The sequence below is a fragment of the Rousettus aegyptiacus genome, unplaced genomic scaffold (genome assembly GCF_014176215.1).
Source record: "Rousettus aegyptiacus isolate mRouAeg1 unplaced genomic scaffold, mRouAeg1.p scaffold_m13_p_6, whole genome shotgun sequence".
NCBI lineage: Eukaryota > Metazoa > Chordata > Mammalia > Chiroptera > Pteropodidae > Rousettus > Rousettus aegyptiacus.
Window position 1 is genome coordinate 22,233,214 of NW_023416309.1, and position 20,659 is coordinate 22,253,872.

A 20,659-nucleotide genomic window follows, 5' to 3' on the forward strand; every position below is an offset into this window, starting at 1 on the left:
ACACTCTTCAAATATACCCACATGTTAACATTTTAGTGGGCAATGTTCTACTGACATTCTTTTATGTACTATAGTAGTTAATCTAAGTTGTAAAACTAGAGCCCCCAGGGACTTAAAAAAAAAAAGCCGTTTTTGTTTTAAATAAAGAATAAAATGCAACTGGTTAACATTTTTAGTTTTCTGAACTGGCCTATGTGCACAAAAGCTGTTCACTTCAGATGGGGATGTATCTTGCCTACCCTGCGGCAATAAAGTACTAAATACTAACTAATTAAACTGACAGAACAACTGTAGGGTCCTTACTTAATTTTCAGGATGGGTGGGGCAAGGGGAGGGTAAAGATTTATTATTGTATCCCACTCTATGGGTTCATGAACTGGATTTAAAAAAATAATTGTCCATTCCTTGTCTTCAATTTTCTGTTAAAACCGGTATACATTTAAAATCCTTCTCCCTACACAATGCAATGAGTAGAATATTTGCTATGATTTTTAAAAGAGGATGTTCAAAGGAGGTGTAAGTTTGAAATATATAACTCTGAATATATAATGTTCACTCAATAAAGGCTGGGCAAGGGTCATAAAACTATAAAAAAAAATACTCTGCCCCTTTGGACTATAACAGCTAATCATTAGCCATCCATTCGTAATGTTTACCTTTTAGTGTGTTATTTTCACGTTTTTCTTCATGGGGACTAACCATTAGTATCCCCTTAAGACTAACAAAAGTACATTCATTGCCTGCTGGCAAATGATTTCTGGCCCCAAAGCATTTGCTAGTAGAAAAAGTTAAAGTATATCTAGGCTTATATTTCTATTATTGTTGGGCATTAGCAGCAGCATAAATTTTTCTTTCCAAGAACTCCATTCTAACTGGCTTCACATGTAATGGTAAAGAAGTCACCCCAAATTCACACAGATGATTTACATGTTTGTGAATCAAATTTAGTAAAATGCAAAAGTTTAAACAGTGTGGACGTCTCAGAATTTTTTTTTACCAAATGGACGTATTTGAAGCTCAATCTCTATTCAACCCTTCCTTCTCTCACCATCATCCTTAATGAATAGCCCCCACACCCCAATACCTCCCAAATTAATATTCTTTTGCATTTTAAAAAGTGATCTTATTTGCATTTAAACATGGCTATGTAAACAAGGTGTTTGGGGGAGATTTTCTTCTCAGAGTATTCAGGAGCTGGAGTGAAGCTATTTAAAGAATGGAGTATTCAATTCCTTAGGCCAGATGCTAGTATAAATATGAAACTATGTTCACACTGCAGATGAAACTATTTTTAGTTGGTGTATTTTGAAGAGCACTATTCAGTTAAGCATTGTAGGGTGGGCTTCCAGTAAGCTACAAACAGAATCTAAAAGGATTCTGATCCCCGTGTTAACACACTGACACCAGGACTATACCGAGGGTTGCCCTTCAGCTGGTACACAGCACTACGGCCTCGCCAGGTTAAACACCAAGATTTTAATGCAGATTAGTAAATAGCCACTGCCACGGCCCCTCTCTGCCGTGCTCCCTGCATCCTTCCCCAGACCCCTGGATTCTCCCCTGGGAGATCTAAGACCACCCTCTTCCCTGCCCGAGTCCAGGCACTACGGGGTTAACTGTTGGCCACACCAGGAGTCTCTGGTTGCTGCTGCAACTCCGAGGTGTGTGTCTATTCCGACTGTTGTCTGCATGTGCCCACGTGTGCCCTACAGTTGTTAATGTGCTCATTTTCCCCCTTGACTTTACCCAATTATGCAGTAAGTTGGACTCTGTATTTGATTCCAGACTTCGAAATCAAGATAGGTGCAAATCTAAAAGGGATTTGAGAACCACAAAAATGTGCAAAAATAAAATTGTTCTGGGGCTGATCCTGGCACTGTTTTTCACACCAGGCACATCTGTCTCTGCCTGTAAGCTCCGTTAACTAACTGTTGCTAATGACATCAATGTAGGTGTGTCGACGGCACAGTTTCTTTCTTTCCCAGTGCCTTGCACATACCAGGTACATTACAGTAAAAGCACACAGAAGGACCTCAAGAAACGCCACAGTTAAGGGTGATCGAAGTCTCCTGACACCAAGAAATCAAGATTGCAGCTAAGAGGCAGCAAGGAATTCTTAACATCTACCATTGATGTGCATCACTTTCCATGGAACTTTCTGTGGGACTAATGGACTTTACAAAGAATTTTCTTGCTCCTTATTAGGCTCTGCTAGGCTGGTTCTGCTGGGCAGTGACAATGGCCTACAGATCAGCTGTCACATAAGACACTGCGATAATGTCACCAGGCTGTGGTTCTGGAATCAGTGAAGCTCTTGTGGATCCCACTGACAGGCCACCCTTCCTGTGCCTGTGAGCAAAGCCAGGAGGCAAGTGGGTTGGCACCCCTTTTAATGTCTCCGCCATTAGCCGACCGTCGGGGTTAACAAATTAGGGAAATAAAGTCTAGGACTAGAATAATGAATCTGAAATGGGGGATAAAACAGCCAAACTGGGAACAAGGAGTTGAGAGGCCTGGGACCTTTCTGTCATTGTCTTTTTTTCATTTATTCCAAACCAATTCATAGGAAAGGGACCTGAAATGGAGGAACGGAGAGGGACATGAGGGGCGATTTTATTTTTAAGTATGTATTCTGCTTGTTAAAGGTTTATGCATTATACAAACCCAGAACCTAATCTCCTCTAGACAGTCCGCATACTCCCACTGGTCCTTAATGCAAAAGAATTGTACATTTTTTGATAAAACACCAGTTGCTGTCCCCTGCTCCCAACCCTCACCCCACCCCCGCCCCAATATAGAATCTGTGGTGCTGAGAACACGGCTCTAAATATTTCTCAAGATTCTACTAACATTAGAAACCACTCTAGTTTCTCTTGTGGTTTATTATGATATCACCGAATCCCTGCTATGTATTTATAACCTTGTAAGTCCTAATTACCAATCATTTCCTCTAAGACCATAAATGCTTTCTGGCGACTTAAATGGACAACTAGTATTATTGGTCAATGGATTAAGGTACTGCTTGGATGGCAAAATTTATTCTAGTTCAAACTTCAGGAGTTCATTTGTCAAATATTTTATTCTACTATTTTAATGATTCATTTACCTTTAGTAATATATGTATTCAAAACCGTGGTATTTCTAGCCAATGGTGTGCGATGCTCGGCTGCATTTTCCTTTTCTTTTTTCTTTTTCTTTCTTTCTTTTTTTTCATTTTGTTTTGTTTTGTTTTGTTTTGTTTTTATAGCACAACGGTGTAGAGCAGCCAAATCGAGGATGGTCTTCAGTACATCGTTGGTATTAGATTACTGGCAAACACACCCAGAGCCATTTCTCAAACTACATGTAATGTTTTGAGTACCAACATGCCCATACAGTCATTAACAAGTGTCCTTAAATTTGCTGTATGTATTTAAATGATTAGGAAAGTAGTATGAATGATGAAACTGTTTCTAATGTTGCTTTAGCTTTTATCAACTAAAGGACACAACACAGATTTGTTTTTCAGATCTTTGTTTTTCAAAGTGTGCCACTGAAGTACATTCCTTTTTAGAGCAGTGTTTATTGCCTTTTGCTTAGCTCGAACTCAACATTCAGGGAAGGGAGTTGTTCTAATCTAGTCAATCTTTAGGATTCAATCTCGGCAAATCATCTTTGGCTAGGCAAATTTCTAAAGAAACTAGTTTAGCCAGGACTAAATTTTTCAAGGTTATGCAATCACTTTTTGGGGCCAATTAGTTGTAATAACAATTATCTTTTTCCTCACCCAACTGGGATCCATGTTCAGAAACTGCCGGGAGCTGAAATTCTTAAGCCCACATTCCCAACCAGGGGCTGAGTATTAAGCAATCCATAAGAGTCCAGGCAGCTCAAAGGTGAGATCTGTCCTGTTTTTCTACTGTTCCTATAACATCTAATCTATTGGTGCTCAATTAACACAAAAGGGACAGGTGCATGTGGTTATTTTCAGACTTCACATCTGTGTGGAAGTTACACTTCTGAGCCTATAGATTAATTCAGTGCAACTGGTTCCAACCCTTCCTAGCCTGCTGTTGACATGAGGCTTGCCACAGCCTGAGCGGGTCTCGTTGCTATCAATAACCTAGGCTGGGCTATTGCCCAAGAGAAAAGCCTCAAAGGAAATGACTTAAGTGTGGTATACACTAGTGGTACCCAAGTCAATTTTAGGAGGTACATGGATAAACATATTTTTTTATTTTAAGAATTATGTATTTAACTTCACTGTTATTTATAGCAAGTGATATAAGTTTTCCATTTACAGTAGTGATATAAAATTTCCTATTAAAGAAAGTTGTTTAAGTAAAAAAGCAGTTAAAGAAAATATTAAGTAAATATTAAAATAGGGAGTTATCGATGTGACAAAAATTGTGACGTTGGTTTGTAAACGACTAAAGCCTGGGATATTCTAATTTAAGGCATAAGACTTTAATAATGTTACCATTTATCAAGTGCTTTATTGTGCCAGACACTGTCTTAAGCACCTGGAATTCAATATATTATTAAATCCTACAACATATCCCTGTGAAATAGGAATTATTATACAGATATATATTTTTTTAATTGGAGATCCAGGGTTCAAGTCCAGGTCTGCCAGACCTGACCCATTACATTATGCTGCCTCCAGGTATAAGATTTAAAGCCTAGTCATCCATCCACTCATCTAACATATGTATTGAGCACCTACCACATGCCAGACAATATCTTAGATTAAAAACTGGGGTGGGAAAAGGATCCTTCATTCACTTCCCTGTAAGTTGTTTAGTCTTAGTGAATAGCAGATGGAGCCTTGATCAGATTAGAAAAGAAAAAGTTTCTCATCTTGGGTTTCAACTCATGCTCCCACGCCACAAACAATATGCAGAGCTCCCCAAGTAAAAGTCGGAAAGTCTTTATTTTATAAATATTTAGAATATTGAACATGAGATTGATTCATATAATAAACAAATTGCCATTAGAAGTGGCTACTGGGTGGATATCACAAAAAGACTTTCAAAAGAATCCTTAGGCAGGATGCATATTATGAAAACATGATATATAAAAATTAAGCCATATGAAATGTTTTACATGATAAAAAGGTGCTCTACTTCACCAAAAGGAGTTTCCAGAGGGCTTCCTACTATGGGAAGCCTCTCTAGAGCACCCCAAAAAGAAAGTAATAAATATATAAGGTGTCCATAGCACATCCAGATTACTCAGATAGCAGAATATAAGAATGACCTATTTCCATCCTTGCTGTCAAAATTTCTAATTTGAAAATATAAAATAAAATACATGATATGAGAGAGGCATGCTCTTCCTTCCCACACATGTATGAAAACCAGAAATCCTTATATCAAAAAGTAGAATCCCATCAACCCTGTGGGTAGACACACAATATTCTTGTTTTTCTTCTCCATTGCACAGTGATTTTGTAGTCTTTAAAGGGAATCAACCAGCAGTCTTTAACCAAGTCAAAGACCAATTTCAGGAGGACATCCACGAATGTCCTCAAATGTCATTGTGATTTTGTAGATTTAAATATATTCTGGTCAAGGAGTCCATAGTGTCCTGTAGATTCTCAAAGTCATCTATGCCACCACCCCTAGGAAAGGTTAAGCACCATCAGAACAGACGACTCCAACTATCTCCTCCTGTCACAGGTGTGTGGACTACTAGAAAAATGCCGTAAATGAAACTTGGCTTAGGGGTGGCTTTTGGGGGAGAGGGATAAGTGATAATCAGGCATTAAAAAAGTATTTCATAATCTTTTTATCATCATAGACTCCTTTCAGAATCAGATGAATGCTGTGAATGGTTTCCTAAGAAAATGTGTGTCTAGGTACAGAATTTCTGCATGAAGATTTGGGGGCTAATTAGGCACTCCCACAAAAATTTATCCATCAGTTCTTAATTAAGAACCTATGGCTCAGATGATTTACCAGCACTTGACATAAAGACTTAGTTAGCTTTAGGGGCTGGGGGAAAGCAGATGTTTATTAGAACACCTCCTGCCAAACCCAAACCTACTATCTATAGTATAGATTCTACACCATCTCTATCTTCACTCCCAGAACAGATTCAACGGGAGTTTTATTCAGCCAGAAAGCTCTGCCCTGGGTGAATGCTCTGATTTTGTGAGATTCCTCTACAAACACTGCCTTCAGGAGAAATTGTTTTATGTGAATTGATTTGATTAACCACACTAGCCTCATTTGTAACCATGAATAATGTAACCAGGCAGAAAGTTCACATTTTCATGGAAAAGTTCTATCATTTGCAATCTAAAATTACTAACTTTTTTCTTAGCTTGTAGGTAATACAAGCTAAGAATATGATATGAAAATATTGCTTTGATGAATCAAGAATATCCATTGAGAGGATAAAGACTTAACATTTTGAGTTTCAACTGATATCCTTTCATCGCCAGAGAACATACTGGTAGCATGAAAAGTCCTCACAGTTATGAAAAAAATGAAAGACTGTAAATCTAAATAAATTGAGAAAGGACCGTAAGCTTCATTATTCTTCCTTCAACATCTCAGAACGCTTTCTAGGTGGAAGTGCTAAAGCTCTGGTACAATATTAGAATTTTTAAGAAGGAATATATAATACATCTATTTCTTTTGCTTACCAGACAAACTTGATAGGAACAACTATGTATTTATCAGAGATGATAAAAGATTGGCATGCAACATCAAGCACAGGAATCCCATCTGGAAAACCAAGTTTGAGCCAAGTCTAAGTTCCTAGTGAGAGGCGTAGGCCCTGCAAAAAGATCTAAGCCAGAGATGACAGCAAGTTTCTTAATTTCTACTAATATTCTGGTAGGACAGAGCGATCACATGGGATGGGAATCTCCTCATTCATTCAACAGTCATGTACATGAGACTACTGCCAAAGAAATGGGTCATCTTTGCTCTTTAAGCATTTATGAGTCTGTTCACATGCAACTTAGGAACATTCTTTTCTTCCATGCTCTCAGTGCACTTTGCTTACACATTCATCCATGAACTGGCTAAACTCTATATTATAACCTAATTGTGTGTGTGTGTTTGTCCGCTCTGCTACACTATGAGTTCCTGAGGGCAGAGATGGCGTCCCTTTCATCTTCCTCTTCCTTCCGTAGCAAGTATAGCACCCTGGCCTTCTTAAGTGCTCAGTTCATACAACAGTGATTCCACTTCAAAATGAAAGGGTTGGCAAAACATCACAGCTGTCCAAATCTGCCTAGATCAACACTGTCCAATATAAATATAATTTGAGCCACATATATCATTTAAATTTTTGTAGCAGCCACATTAAAAAATTTTTAAGGAAAAGGTAAATTTAATTACAATAATATATTTTATTTAACCCAACATATCAAAAATATTTCGACAGGGGGCCAATATCAGAATTATTAACGAGATATATATTCCTTTCTATGCTAAAATTTTGAAATTCATTGTGTGTTCTACACTTACAGTGCATCCAATTTGCGTACTAAGTATTCAACAGTTAAAGTGATAGGTAGTCTTAGCAAAAGAATTAAGTTATGTTTAACAAAAAATATTTTACACTGCTTCAGTTTTTAATTTTAAAGTGAAACTAAATACAATTAAATAAAATTAAAATCTCAGTCTCTCTGTTGCAATAGCCACATTGCAAGTAGTCAATAGCTACATGTGGTTAGTAGCTACCATATTGGACAGCACAGTTGCAAAATATTTACACAGTCAGATCCTATGTTTAAAGCAAAACAATTTACACACAACACACACCGATAGCTGGAGGAATAACCACCAACTATTAGCAATGTGTTAATTCTAATAAGGAGTGGAATTGAAAAGGAGGTGATAAGGGACTTTTACACTTCTGAATGGTTAAAATTTTTACATGTATTGTATAAAAAAAATTAAGGAAAAAAACAGACTGAAGTACCATCTTTTCTTTAGAGACAAAGCTACACTCTGAGAGTGGCAGGACACTTTAGATTCCCTTAGGTAAGGAATACCAGGAGGGTGAAGGAACAAGAAGTCATGCTATCTAAGGCATGTGGGATTCAGACTGTTTGTGTTTGACCTGGAGAATGGAAAATTGAGGGCAGGCAGCTATTTAAAAATATTTGAAACACTCTCAAGAAAAAGAAAAATTGGATTTGTTCTCTGTTGTTACAAGAATAGAACCAGCAACAATAATATACACCATTAGTACAATAACTTATACTACAAACCATACATTTCAAATTTAACTAGTCAAAAGTAATAATTCCTAATAGAGATGGATCAAGGATAGAGTGGAAGTGCCTCATAAAGTAATGAGTTCCCAATCATTGAAAACATTAAAAAGTCAATTAATCAAGATTTCTGCAGAGAATATTTAAGAAGCTGTAAGTGTAGGAAAGATGTCATAACTAGAATTTTGTACCTAGATTATCAACCCTGAGATATTATCCTATAAGATTTATCATTATACTAAGGGCATGTATGAGATATTATAAAAATGTTCACCCAGCATCCAATTTTTCTCTCCTTCCAAGAATACTATAAGATTATATAATCTCTGTGAAGTAAGACATGACCATGGAATTAATCACTCTGTTGAATAATGAAATGTGAGCAGAAGCGATACATGTTACTTCATGTTACTATTGAGTGTAAACACTAAATTGCTAGTACTCAACTCCTTACCTCTTTTCCCTTCCCTATGAGCATGGAAGAACATAAAAAGTCCAATGTGGAGTCTCATAGAGGGAAAGTTTCTTCTGTAGAGTCCTGTATACCAACTGCAATGAACTATGCATAAACGATAAATAAATCTTTCTTGTGTTAAGCCACTGTGATTTTGAAGATGTTTGTTACTGCAACATAATGCAGGCTGTCCTTATGTATACTGAAAATTTCTGCTCATAAATTCTAAGAGAAAATGACACAAACCTATGGCCTTAGCTGCGTGGTTTGATTTCTTTTGGAAAAATTAACCATCTCAAGGATAAATGGGATTTCCAGTTTGGATAGTCCCACAAACACACAATCATCATACACCTACCGATAGATATCCAATAAACCACAAGAACCGCCAGCTCACAGCCAGAGAAATATTAGATGAGGCCAGTAATTCACATATTTCACTTGTGATATACTGAAGTACATTGAATTCCTGGCACCAAATTTTCTAACCAACTAGAATCATCTGTTAATTACGATCTAAAAGTGATCAGAGGAAGTATAAGCAGATGGTTTATAGGACAGTACACACAGGTAAATTCTGGAATAGACAATTAAATTTTAAAACATCACATTAAAAGCACTTCAAAATAACCCTCGAGGTTTAGAAAACTGGGATCGTGGCTTATTTAACCCTGAATCAATTTCAATGCCTTGTAATAAATAATTGAATGTTTGTGAATTAATCTGTGTGAAGTCACATACCACTGTTATCTATATCTTGGTATTCTTTTATGTTGCAATTGTCCACTTTACTTTCTTGGGGAAGAAAACAGCATTTTGTCAGGTTTACTTTTCTAAAGGAAGAGGAGAGGAAATTAATGGTCCTGATGAAATGCTCCAACTGTGTGCTTGAGATAAGCAATCAAAGCAGAATTATGATTTTTAAAGTCATACAGCTTATGGAGCAAGGATTTGAATCCAGTTCTGCCTTATTTTAAAGTCAATGCTACAAAGGTTTAGGACCATGGTAAAAAAAAAAAAGAAAAAAGAAAAAGAAAAACAAAGCCACTCTAAAATGGTAGCTTTATGTTTGCTCATTCTTCTAAATCTTTGATTGAAAACATTAAAACAATGGGAACCAAATGAGCATTCTCAATTAAAAAGAAAAAGAAAAAAAGAAACCCACACAGAAGCTGCACATGTGAAAAGCCTGTATTTACACACAGCCATCACATGATGGGTAATTAGCCAGGTAACTATAGGTTTTTCTCTGCTAGAAAAGTATATGTTTCATCATGCTTTGAAATCTGCCTTATTATCAGCATAGCTATGAAAACAATGTTTTACTTCTTATTGAGTGAATAGGCAAGGCATGAAGCATTGTTTTTGTAGAGCTTAATAGAATACTTTCTTTGTAAACCAAAGAAGTAGAATGGGTAGTCAGAAGGTGGAGAATATCCTGCACCATGATTAGCAGGTAACCAGTTTTAGAGAGGTAGGGATTAAAATAGTGCAAATGGGTAGAATAAGGAGTACTAGATGTTGTGCTAAAACTATCTCCCTAATAACCTGTCACCTAAAAAAAAAAAAAAGGTTAAAAACAAGCAGATAAAAAAAAGATTACAAACAAGCTGATAATAAAAAAGATAAGACAGAACAAGTCCAGTCTGGATTGGTTTACTTCCCTGCACATTTTTGTCACTTCTAAAATCCTGAAGCATGAAAAAGAGTTCCTTGAGGAAGAGAGAAATTAATAAGTGCCAGTATTAATATGTAAAAAGTCCACACACAACAAACCCCTACAACAGCACCCAAAATCCTCAGGCTAGCAGGCTATAGCTTCGAGCATGTTCAAAAGCTCTCTTAATAAGCTTCCCAGGATGAGTCTATAAATGGTTGACTAATTAAGCCAAAAAATAGTTTGAAACTAAATATCGCAAGTACATTGCTTCTTCTATCAGGTGCCAGTGAGACAGCCCCTCCACTAGAGGCGGTCTTAGGAAATGCTGTCAAAGTCAAATCAACCATTAAATGCACATAGGTATTCCCAATACTCAGAGCAGAGAATTCCAGAGATTTCCAAGGAGGTTGATCATAAAAGCCACATGTTTACTGTATAGCTTTGAAGTTAGAGAACCTACATGATAGAGTTAAGACTGTTACTGGGACGATAAGACAACCACATGAAAAAAGATATTGCATTATATTGCTAGTTATGGAGTAAGGTGCTCAACAAGGTGGTAGAGACACTAAGTGTGATAAGAGCTCCAACAGCAGGGAAAATCCTATGAGCTGAATGGCTAACAAGGGCTTCAGGGGTTTTAACTGAGTCTTAAAAAAAAGAAAGAATTTCTACAGGTAGGAGAACTGGAAGGGGCATTCCAAGAATGGGTCAAGGCGTGAGCCACTCAAAACATACTGGAAAGTGTGGTGGGGAGCAGGGGAGTGGGTTTATGCGATTAAAGAGAAAGAGGACCAAGCAGTTAGACTAGTGAGGCTAGAGCAAAAGGTTTACATAAGGGATAGGAGATAAGGCAGAGAGGGCTGTGTGTACTTTGAGCTGCAATTCCACCTCTATGAATGTACAGTATAAGGAAATAGTCATGGATATGTGCAGAACTACAAGAATCTCATGGAGTTTGTAGAAAAACAGAAGCAACCAAAATGTCCAATAGAAACACCTCTATAATGAAACATTATGCAGGCAGAAAGAAACAGTGTAGAATATTTTACAACATGGAGGCACTGTCACACACATGTGCACGAATTTAAATTTGAGGGACAAGTGTTAGGTTTCTTTTTTATGGGGAAAAAGAGTATGCGTATGAATTCTTACTTATATAAGATTCATATACATTGGCATATAGGTATATAAAAATTCTAATGCAGTTACTTCTGGGTGGGAGGAAAATAAGCAACACATTTTTTTCTATTTTTTTGTCTGTCCGTATTGCCTACATTTCTGGCACCAACATGGATGACATTGACAGTACAAAAAACAACAATGAAAGTTATTTAATAGAACAGAAAAGAAATGGAAGCTGGGACTAAACAGTTCATTGGATGCTTGCCTACAACAATTGTATTTTATCCAGAAAGCATGAGGTTATTGAAGGCGGGGAGGTAGCAGTCTGACAGCCAATATTTAAAGAAGGCGAGAAGTATAAAAGAGTCTAGAAATGATTAAAAGTTGAAAAAGCAAGAGGAGAAGTCCAAACGAAGAGATCGTAAGGCAAAGCATAGCTCTGGAATTTTAGAGAAGAAGCAATGCTACTTCATCCCAGCACACAGAGAGAGGCAAACAGGAAAACTCTGAATGGGCAGCACTATTTGCTCAGCCCCTACTGTGCATGAAACATTTCACAAAGCCTTTGAAAATCCACTATGATTCCGGTTTGTCCTAAATAATTGTATTTATGAAAATGGGATAAAAGTCCAAGCTTCAGTTTTCTTCTGTAGTGACTTGCACAAACTACAGCTTTAAACACATAATGGTAGTGGAGAGAAGAGGAGAGAATCTTTGACATTAAGGAAAATTAATGTTTTACAATAAAACCTCACATTTAAAGCACTCTAAAAGAGAAATGAGCTGTTTGGAAGAATCAGCATCAATACTAAAGAGAATTAAGCCTAAATGCCCAAATCAAATATCCACTCACAAAATCCTCTGGCAAAAGCACATCAATTCACATGTAGGACGTATGTGCCTTAGTGTTCCAAAGCAATGCCATAGTGATAAAAGCTATAAGAATAGCCTACCATCAGTAATCATGCAGTGGCTAAAGATGAGAGGCAGAACGAAAACAAAACATTTTGGAGTTGCAATAAAAGGAGAAAAGTATTATGCACCCCTAACCAGAAGGGAAAATGTTGAATTAAATCTCATTTTCAAAGCACATTTGAAGCACGGAGTAAATGTACTTTTCAACAGATATTTAGTACTCCACTGTGGACCAGCTGGGTTTGTTCCTCACTGTAGGCTCCTATTGCCAAATGCAGATAGAATTACTGCTCAAAGGTTGCCAGTCTATCTATGATACCAGAAATTTATGAGCTTATAAGAAACCGAGAGGGCTTAGAAGGCTTTTTGCAGTAGACCCTAGGTATGTAACCAGAAACCAAAGGTGACTCAGACTACAGCTGAATTTTTTCCATTTTTGGTTATCTTCTCATCAGATCATTATCACCACAGAGAATTCACTGTGAAATTAATATTTCTCATTAATAAAGCTAAAACAAAAGTAGAGGATGGTTACCTTCTCAATTGTGGTCTTTTTATTACAGATATGGTCATACAATTAAGACAAAATACCAGAAAAAAAAATACAAAAAGCAAGAACAGCTAGAGTCCAGGAGGATGATAATAGCTATAGAAAAGAGAGTCCAAGAATTTTTCCGGTGTCATGTTCTACCTGAAGGGTGCCAAGCCTGATGGGTGTACTGTGGCATCTCCACTGGAAGCCACTCCTCGTCTGGCTCTGGGGTTCTTAGAAAAGATGATCTCATACAATATAAATGGGTAAACTCATGTAAAGAACACCCAAAGTGTGTACTGAGATAAATAATCAGGATAGTGAGGGATTCTGAAACTACATATTGGAGAAAAATTTTTTAAATTGGGGTTGGTTAGCCAAATAAAGAGAGAATCGAGTACTATTTCAAGAAAAAGGGATAAGATAGATCAACTGCACCAATGTTCATTTCAATTCCATAAAGGAGCAGAACCCAACCTTTTCAGCACCAAGGACCAGTACTCCTATGGGAATCTAACGCCTAATGATCCCAGGTGGAGCTGAGGTGGTGATGCTAACTCTGGGGAACAGCTGCAAATACAGATGAAGCTTCACTCACTTGCCCACTGCTCACCTTCTGCTGTGTGGCCCTGCTTCTAACAGGCCATAGATTGGTACTGGTCCATGGCCCGGAGGTTGGGGAATCTTTACTACAAAAAGTTCCAAAAAAGCATGAGTTTCTTACCTTGTTCATGGACATCGTATCCAACAAGTAAATACTAGTAACATTAATAACCAAAACAGCATTGAAAGTTCAAATTTCACTTTTTTCTTCTACTTCTGCCATAACATTTTAATTTTACTTTTAACTTTAAAAGTAAGAATAAATTCTTAATTCTACAAACTTCTCTTCAATTAACTATCCATCATCAAAAGAAGATATAAATCTGAAATTCTAAAAAGTATTCACCACTTAAGAAAACACTCGAATACCCTCAAGTCAACAGAAACTCCAGTGAAGCATCTTAATTCAGAAGAAGGCCTTATAAGTGATGGGATCATGACTGACCACCTAGACAGTAATATCGATGACCAGCTGTTAACAGGTTCACACACAGTCTTCCTTTCCAGAAGAAATAGCTGAGATGGCTCATTATTACAGGACAATGTTCAACTATTTGATTAGATGGCAAAGCTGAATTTTTACTTTGAAATTAAATGGAATAACTTCCCAGTGTGTTCCCAGGTTCTTAGAAAATATTCTGTCACTAAGTTGTTCCAAGCATTGCATGTCTTGGATAAGGGCTCCTAAAGGTATGAACTTGCTCCTGTCAAAGGTCCTAGGGGCTGTCACTTTACAATGGCATGAAGCAACCACTTGAAGAAGGAGTTGTGTTGGTACTTGGACGGCATTCTTCTCCAGTGTTAACTGTGCCGTGATTAGATTCTTTTAAGAATGTATGCTTCACACAACAATATTGTCAGAGAACCTTATGAGAAAAATCCTCTGAAAAGTATCTTTACAAATTTTTGGTAAGACCCATATGTAATTGATTTCTATTTTGAACTCAGGGATACTATAAAGGCGAAATTTGTTTCAGGAAGAAGCTCTCTTGTAGGGATTCCTCCTAATATTCGTGAATAGAATAATTCAACAATATATCATCTAAGAGAAACCTCCCAAGTTTCTGTCTTAAGGAAAACAGTATAGCGAGCCAGGCAATGGAAGTTAAAATATAAGCAACAAATACCCTCACAAGACTGTTTAAAATATATATAAAATTTACACAGGAAGGAAGGAAGGAAAAAAGAAAAGGAATGTCCTAGTAAGAAGCATGTTTTCAATCCTAATAAGTTCATTAGATGTCTCAGGTGAAAAATCCTTATTATGACAAACTGTCAGCACTTTAGAGAGCTTCTTCTTTTTGTTAAAAAAGAAATGCACTGTTTATTACTCATTTGAAATATCACAGGCATTTTTAGCATGCTTATTAGAGACGTTTATACTGTTTACTTCAACACAGAGTGAGAATCCTTCTTATAGCCACATCCAGGAAGTAGCTTGACATATCAAACTCAAAAGTGATCTAACACCACTATGTGAATACAAGGCCTCCAGAATCTCCCAGCAAAGACTATAGTCAATTTCTAACTAAGAGTACCTGAGAAGTTACTTACACACTACTGGCCACTTATGGCCCAGATTACTTTGACTTTTTGAAAGAAGTTATATAAAATATAAATATCTACCTCTTATAAAGCAATATGTAAAATGTATTTTTATATATTTTATATTCAATATATATTGTAGAAATATATGTAAATAAAAGCAAAGATTTGAAGGATTTTAATAACAGTCTTCTATTGAGGCGGATAGTAATGAGAGTAAACCCTGCCCTAAATCACTAGAATGTGTGATTAGGTGAATTCAAAAGGGATAAATAAGTTAACACTGTATTGTGCAGCTCCCTGTCATAGAGGTTCTGGTAGTAATAATATAATGATAATACCATCCTAGATTTCAGTATTAAAGTCTCCTACAGATATAATTTTTTTCTCAGTTGATCTAAAAAATCTAATAAGATAAAGCCAGCTATACACCATTCCCCATTTTATACAGAAAGAACATGAAATTATAAACATACAGTGACTTCTCCAGTAAGTAACAGATCTATAGGTGGAGCCCAGATGGCATCCCATAGGTGACATCCCAACCACTGCTCTTTCAACACTACCATGCTGTCTATTCCTTAAAGTATGGTAAAAATCTCAGGGACAGAAGAGACAGGAGAAGCCACTCTTTCTCAAATTTGACGGGACTTTGGAAACAGAAATTGAACTGAGGGAACCCCCATCATTAAATTCGGCCATACGTACACCCACATCTTTTGATTTCTTTTCTCAATTTCAGCTCAGACTCCTCTATCTTTTCTTTTTTTTCTTTTTTCTTGTTTTTCCTAAAGATGCCTTTGGAGATGAAACCATTCATAACTGCCCATCTATAGACAGTTTGTGGCAGCATAATTGACAATGAGTCTGCTGCAAAAAAATGAAAATGCTGTTTTAATAACCTTGGCCTAAAATACATTCTGTTGTATGCCTCAAAGGGTTTCAATAAAAAGTCAACCTGTAGAGACATATTTTCTTGGCTTAAACAACAATCCAAAGCATATAAATGTAGTCCAACTATAACGACATATTTATAGGCCAATAAAGCTTACACTGCAGCTTTCATACTTCACTTAAAGGAACTCTGTAAGAAGCAGTGTTATATAAAATAATTTGATTTTTTTTTCAAACTATAGCTCAAGGAATAAAAAAAATGCAAGTTTGCTACATTTAACTAATAGTGTTTATATTCCTTAGATGCTAAAAATTTTGTAAAATGAAATAATTCTTCATTTGGTTACTTCCAGCTGCCATACCAAATATGGGTATCAAGTCCACTTTATTACAAAAGCTAAGTACTGTAATTCTAAAGACAAAAATAAATAACTAGAGGCTTGTGTAGTGAATGATTTAATCAACCCAATTCTTCTGGAAAAACAGGTTCCTGTGCTCGTTATGCTTATGAATAATACATTCCTTAACCCTTCTCTTTTAATATAGTTTTTTTTTAAATAAACTTCTATATGAAACTGTCTGAAAGAAGGTAAAATATCCCACCGAGTAAAGTCACAATTTGAATTAGTTTCATATTGAACTTTTTTTTCTCTGTAAAGGGCAAAGAGGAAGAAGGGGATGAATGTACTCTAACACATCTCAGAAGTGTTTAAGATTATTAGTTTTCCCACTATCTAAATCTATATTTTAGTCATTAGTCATTTAGAATCTTAAATGAAAACTCCAGAGATTTTATAAAAGCATAAATATGACATCTGCAAATATTGTCCTTGAAGAGGAAGGGCATAAAAACATGAAAGAGTTGTGATTTGAATCAGAGCAGTTATTGGAAGCTGCCATTTGGGGCAGAGTTTCTCTTTGTGGCGTATTAATTTGTTGGCAGACGCACATTTGTGAGAGAACATTTTTGTTTTTTTTTTCTTTTTACTATTCAGAGAGAGAGACAGGAAGTGACACAAACTGAGGTTAAAGGGAATTTATTCTACTTAAACACTAAGCAAGATACATGCTTTAATTAGCTTTTATACGGTAAAATCCCTTCTTTTAAGAGTCAGCCTAATTAATTTATTATTCTTTATGTTTTAACATAATGAAACAGCTAAAAAAAAAACCCCAACACATTGTAGTTTTACTTTATCCACAGAAAGGTGAGATCTTTCCATTCTTTGCTTCCTTCCACCAGAAAAAAAAGGGGGAGGGGTCTTAAATAATCTCAGAGTTCATCTTCTTTCTTTGGTAAGAACAATGAGGAGTTGGAAGGGTTCTACCGAAGGAAAAACCTAATAAGTGTGTGAACTTCCATTAACAATGTGGTATTGGAAGTGGTTTTAGTGTGGCCAGGAGAAAGAGAGATAAGAAAACCACTGCATAGAAAGAAAAGTACAGACAACAAATATTTTGATGTTGCAGACAGAGAAAGGAAGAGGTGGAAGAGAAAGTTGCTAGGACAGGCATGTGTACAGCAAATGACACCCCCTGTCTCCCCAATATAAATCCCAACAGTGTAGACTTGTAAACCTTAGATCAAGCAGATAATGGAAACTCATTACATTAAGGAACGTTTTTTGTTTCTCTTTCCACATTATTACAACACAGTATGCATTCCAATTACAAAAGCTATTTGTCTCAAATTCCCCACAGTTCATACCAACTGAATAAAATTTCAAGGCCCCAAATTCTATCCTTAAAGGGGTATTTTACATTTAAAAAAAAAAGAAAAAGAAAAAGAAAAGAAAAAGTACATGGTGTTTCTTGCTCAGCAGAGGAGAGCCTCCCAATCAAATTTCCTGTTGATATTTTCCCTTCCTCAGCACTAACTGTAGAGTTGTCTCCCAAGTGAGACCTCCCCTCCCCTGAAAAAAAAAAAATCAGAATTACCTAGAATGTCTTCTATCAGCAAATGTTCCTTGGCCTTGCCTCAGTCCTACTGAATGAAGAATCTGGGGAAGCCGACTCAGCAATCACTATTTTCTTAAAATTCCCTTAGTGTGTCTAACAAACAACTAGATTTAAAAACCACTAAGCACTTTTAATATTTGATATAAATCAATTTCATCTGAAATCAGTTATTCAAAATGTAGATTATGGGCATTTTTTAGAATTCAGAAAGATGAAAACCTCTAAATCTTTTGATGACATTAAGAGACTAGTTTTCTTTTCATGTTCATTAATAAACTATTAATTTTAAACATAAAACAACCCTGCTATAAATACTCTTGTTTATATGTGTGACATCAAGCTTAACCATCTACACATCCTTTTGTCCCCCATGGGTTTCCTGTTTAGTTTTTATTAGTAACGGTATATTCCATAACTAAAAAAATATCAAACAAACAAAAGAAAAGTTTAATGTTAAGGAAAACAAAACAAAGAGATACAACTTAGGTCATACGTTAGGAAAGTAACAAAACATGTATTATTCAGCATTATCACACGTCAGAAGACTAGTCATGTGTTCACAGAATTAGGAGGTGTAATAGCATAGAGAGAAAGATTCTTAAAAAAATTATTTTGGCTTTAAAAGAAAACCACTAGATTAATAATTTTCTCTAAATGTGCACATGACAATCAGGCTTCCATGTCCAAAATATTACTTTCTGACATCTACCAAAAGATGCCAGGAAACTGTTGATCATTAAACCAAAATGCAAGCAAATATTAATGCTATTCCCAAAACACAGCACAGCTCATCACAAACCAGAATCACATGAAAGACACAGCCACTTGCTGGTGTTATTCAGTTTCTTTATGCCAATTAAGACAAATAGTTTACATTTGTTGCAAGTTAAATCCTAAATTAAAAAAAAAAACAGGAAGTTATCGGATGAAGGCATAAAATAGGGCTATGAAAATCAGCATTGTGTTAGAATGAAAGAAAAAGATGCTTTAATATGTTAAAAGTGAAGTTCCTCTTTGCCTAAAGAGGAAATAAGTTGTCTAAATCAGAGGTCAACAACTTTGGTCTTGAGCAATGCTAGCAGAATAAGTCAGTGAATGCTGCAAGGAGATACAAACAGAAGGAAAAAAAAAGGAAAAGACATAAAAAGTCACTAGAAAAGAAAGTGTTAAGAAAAAGCAATAGAATTAATTATAGAGCCCCTTGTATTCACCAGTCACTGTGCTCGACCCCTTTTCATCTTACATCTCACAGTGACCCTATAAAGTTCCAATATTTTTCAGAGAGGAAACTGAAGCTCAGAGGCTAAATTATTTGCTCAAGGCCACGCAGCTAATAAGCAGGAGAGTCAAGATTCAAACACTAATTAGAATGACTATTCCAAATCCTGAGTTCTCCTTTAAACTTACAGTGGAAGAGGATGAGGAAGGAAAGACAAAAAATATGTAGTTGACGGTGATCACTAAATACTAAAAGCTCAGGAAAACCTACGTCATGAGTTGCCGACCAGCAGTTCCCTGCTTTGACATTGCTCTCCTGCTCCACATGAAATAACTCATCTCTCTTTCTTAACTTTTCTTTCCGCTCAAATGAAAAACATGAAATTCTAACATGATGTTCATAGATGTCATACTATCTACTTAAAACATGTATTTAAACTCTTCATTCAATCAATTTTAGGTGCCCTAATTAAGTCTTATGCCTTGCCACCAACCGGAAGCAGTTAAGGCCACGCGTTATGTCATTCCGTTTCTGGCACAGGGCTCTACGCATATGAGATCCTTGGATCTAACAGGTAAAATTTATCCCTTACACACCCAGTCATCTGTCCATCCATACTGCTATGCCCCTATGAAGTTAAAGAAATGTTATATAGACATATGGTCATATATATATATGTGATTTTATATATATTAGATATATTTTAAATACATATCGAGATATTTTTCTCTGAGTTTCCAGGAAGATCTACAACAAATAAAAGGAGGTTACTGTATGTGCCCACAAATTAGATTTAGAAGTATAAATTATATTTACCAAGGTCAGCCTTTTCCTTGAGAACGTCTTTGAAGTTGAGTCCACTGTTCAGGGTTGACTGCCTGTATTTCAGCAGAGCTTCCTTCTGTCCATTTCTTCCCAAGGCCTCTGTTCTCACTGACCCAGCCTGGAGGCCACGTCTCCACTTGGAGAAATCAGAATGTACCCACTTGACCAGGTCCTCCAGCTTCACAATCACCTTTTCGGAAACAGCAATGACTTCATCCTACAAGAAGCGATTGAGGAAAAACAAATCATTATTTGTGGTTCTGAGATACATTATACGTTTTCAACAAAGCCCATCTGAAATACCATTTGAGTGGCTTAACCTATGTAAGCAGACAATGTGCTTTTTGGTGACAAGAGAATCTTCAATAACTCACTTCATTTCAATGGTTTTTCACTGCTAGTTGCCTAGCCGAGGAGTAATTTATAAGATGTCTTTGTTATATGATTATAAAGTGTATAAAAATTGGGCAGTAATTCTAATAGCCATTTTTAATGCTAGTTGCCAAAGCCCACTTTGCCTATCTATCTACTTGGGTGAAAGCTAATTTTTAGGTGTAATTAATTACAAAAGTAAAAAGTGAGAACTAGATGACTAATGGTTAGTCTGTCTTTATATAAATGGTCTAAGTAAATCTGGGATTCTTGGAACTCTGACTCACCCCCAAATTCCTATGTTTATGGTACATTTTCCCTTGGCTTATACACAAATATTG

The 20,659-nt window shown here is 36.3% G+C and overlaps 1 protein-coding gene across 2 annotated transcripts in view; it reads right to left on the reverse strand.

Annotated features, from left to right (window-relative positions):
• Window positions 1–20,659, reverse strand: part of ARID5B (AT-rich interaction domain 5B) — a 168,666-nt gene that overhangs the window by 119,261 nt on the left and 28,746 nt on the right. For both annotated transcript variants that reach the window (XM_016159175.2, XM_036222800.1), the window contains one exon: window positions 19,938–20,163. In XM_016159175.2, coding sequence (XP_016014661.2) covers window positions 19,938–20,163 — 226 coding nt within the window. The remainder of the gene's footprint in view (window positions 1–19,937; window positions 20,164–20,659) is intronic.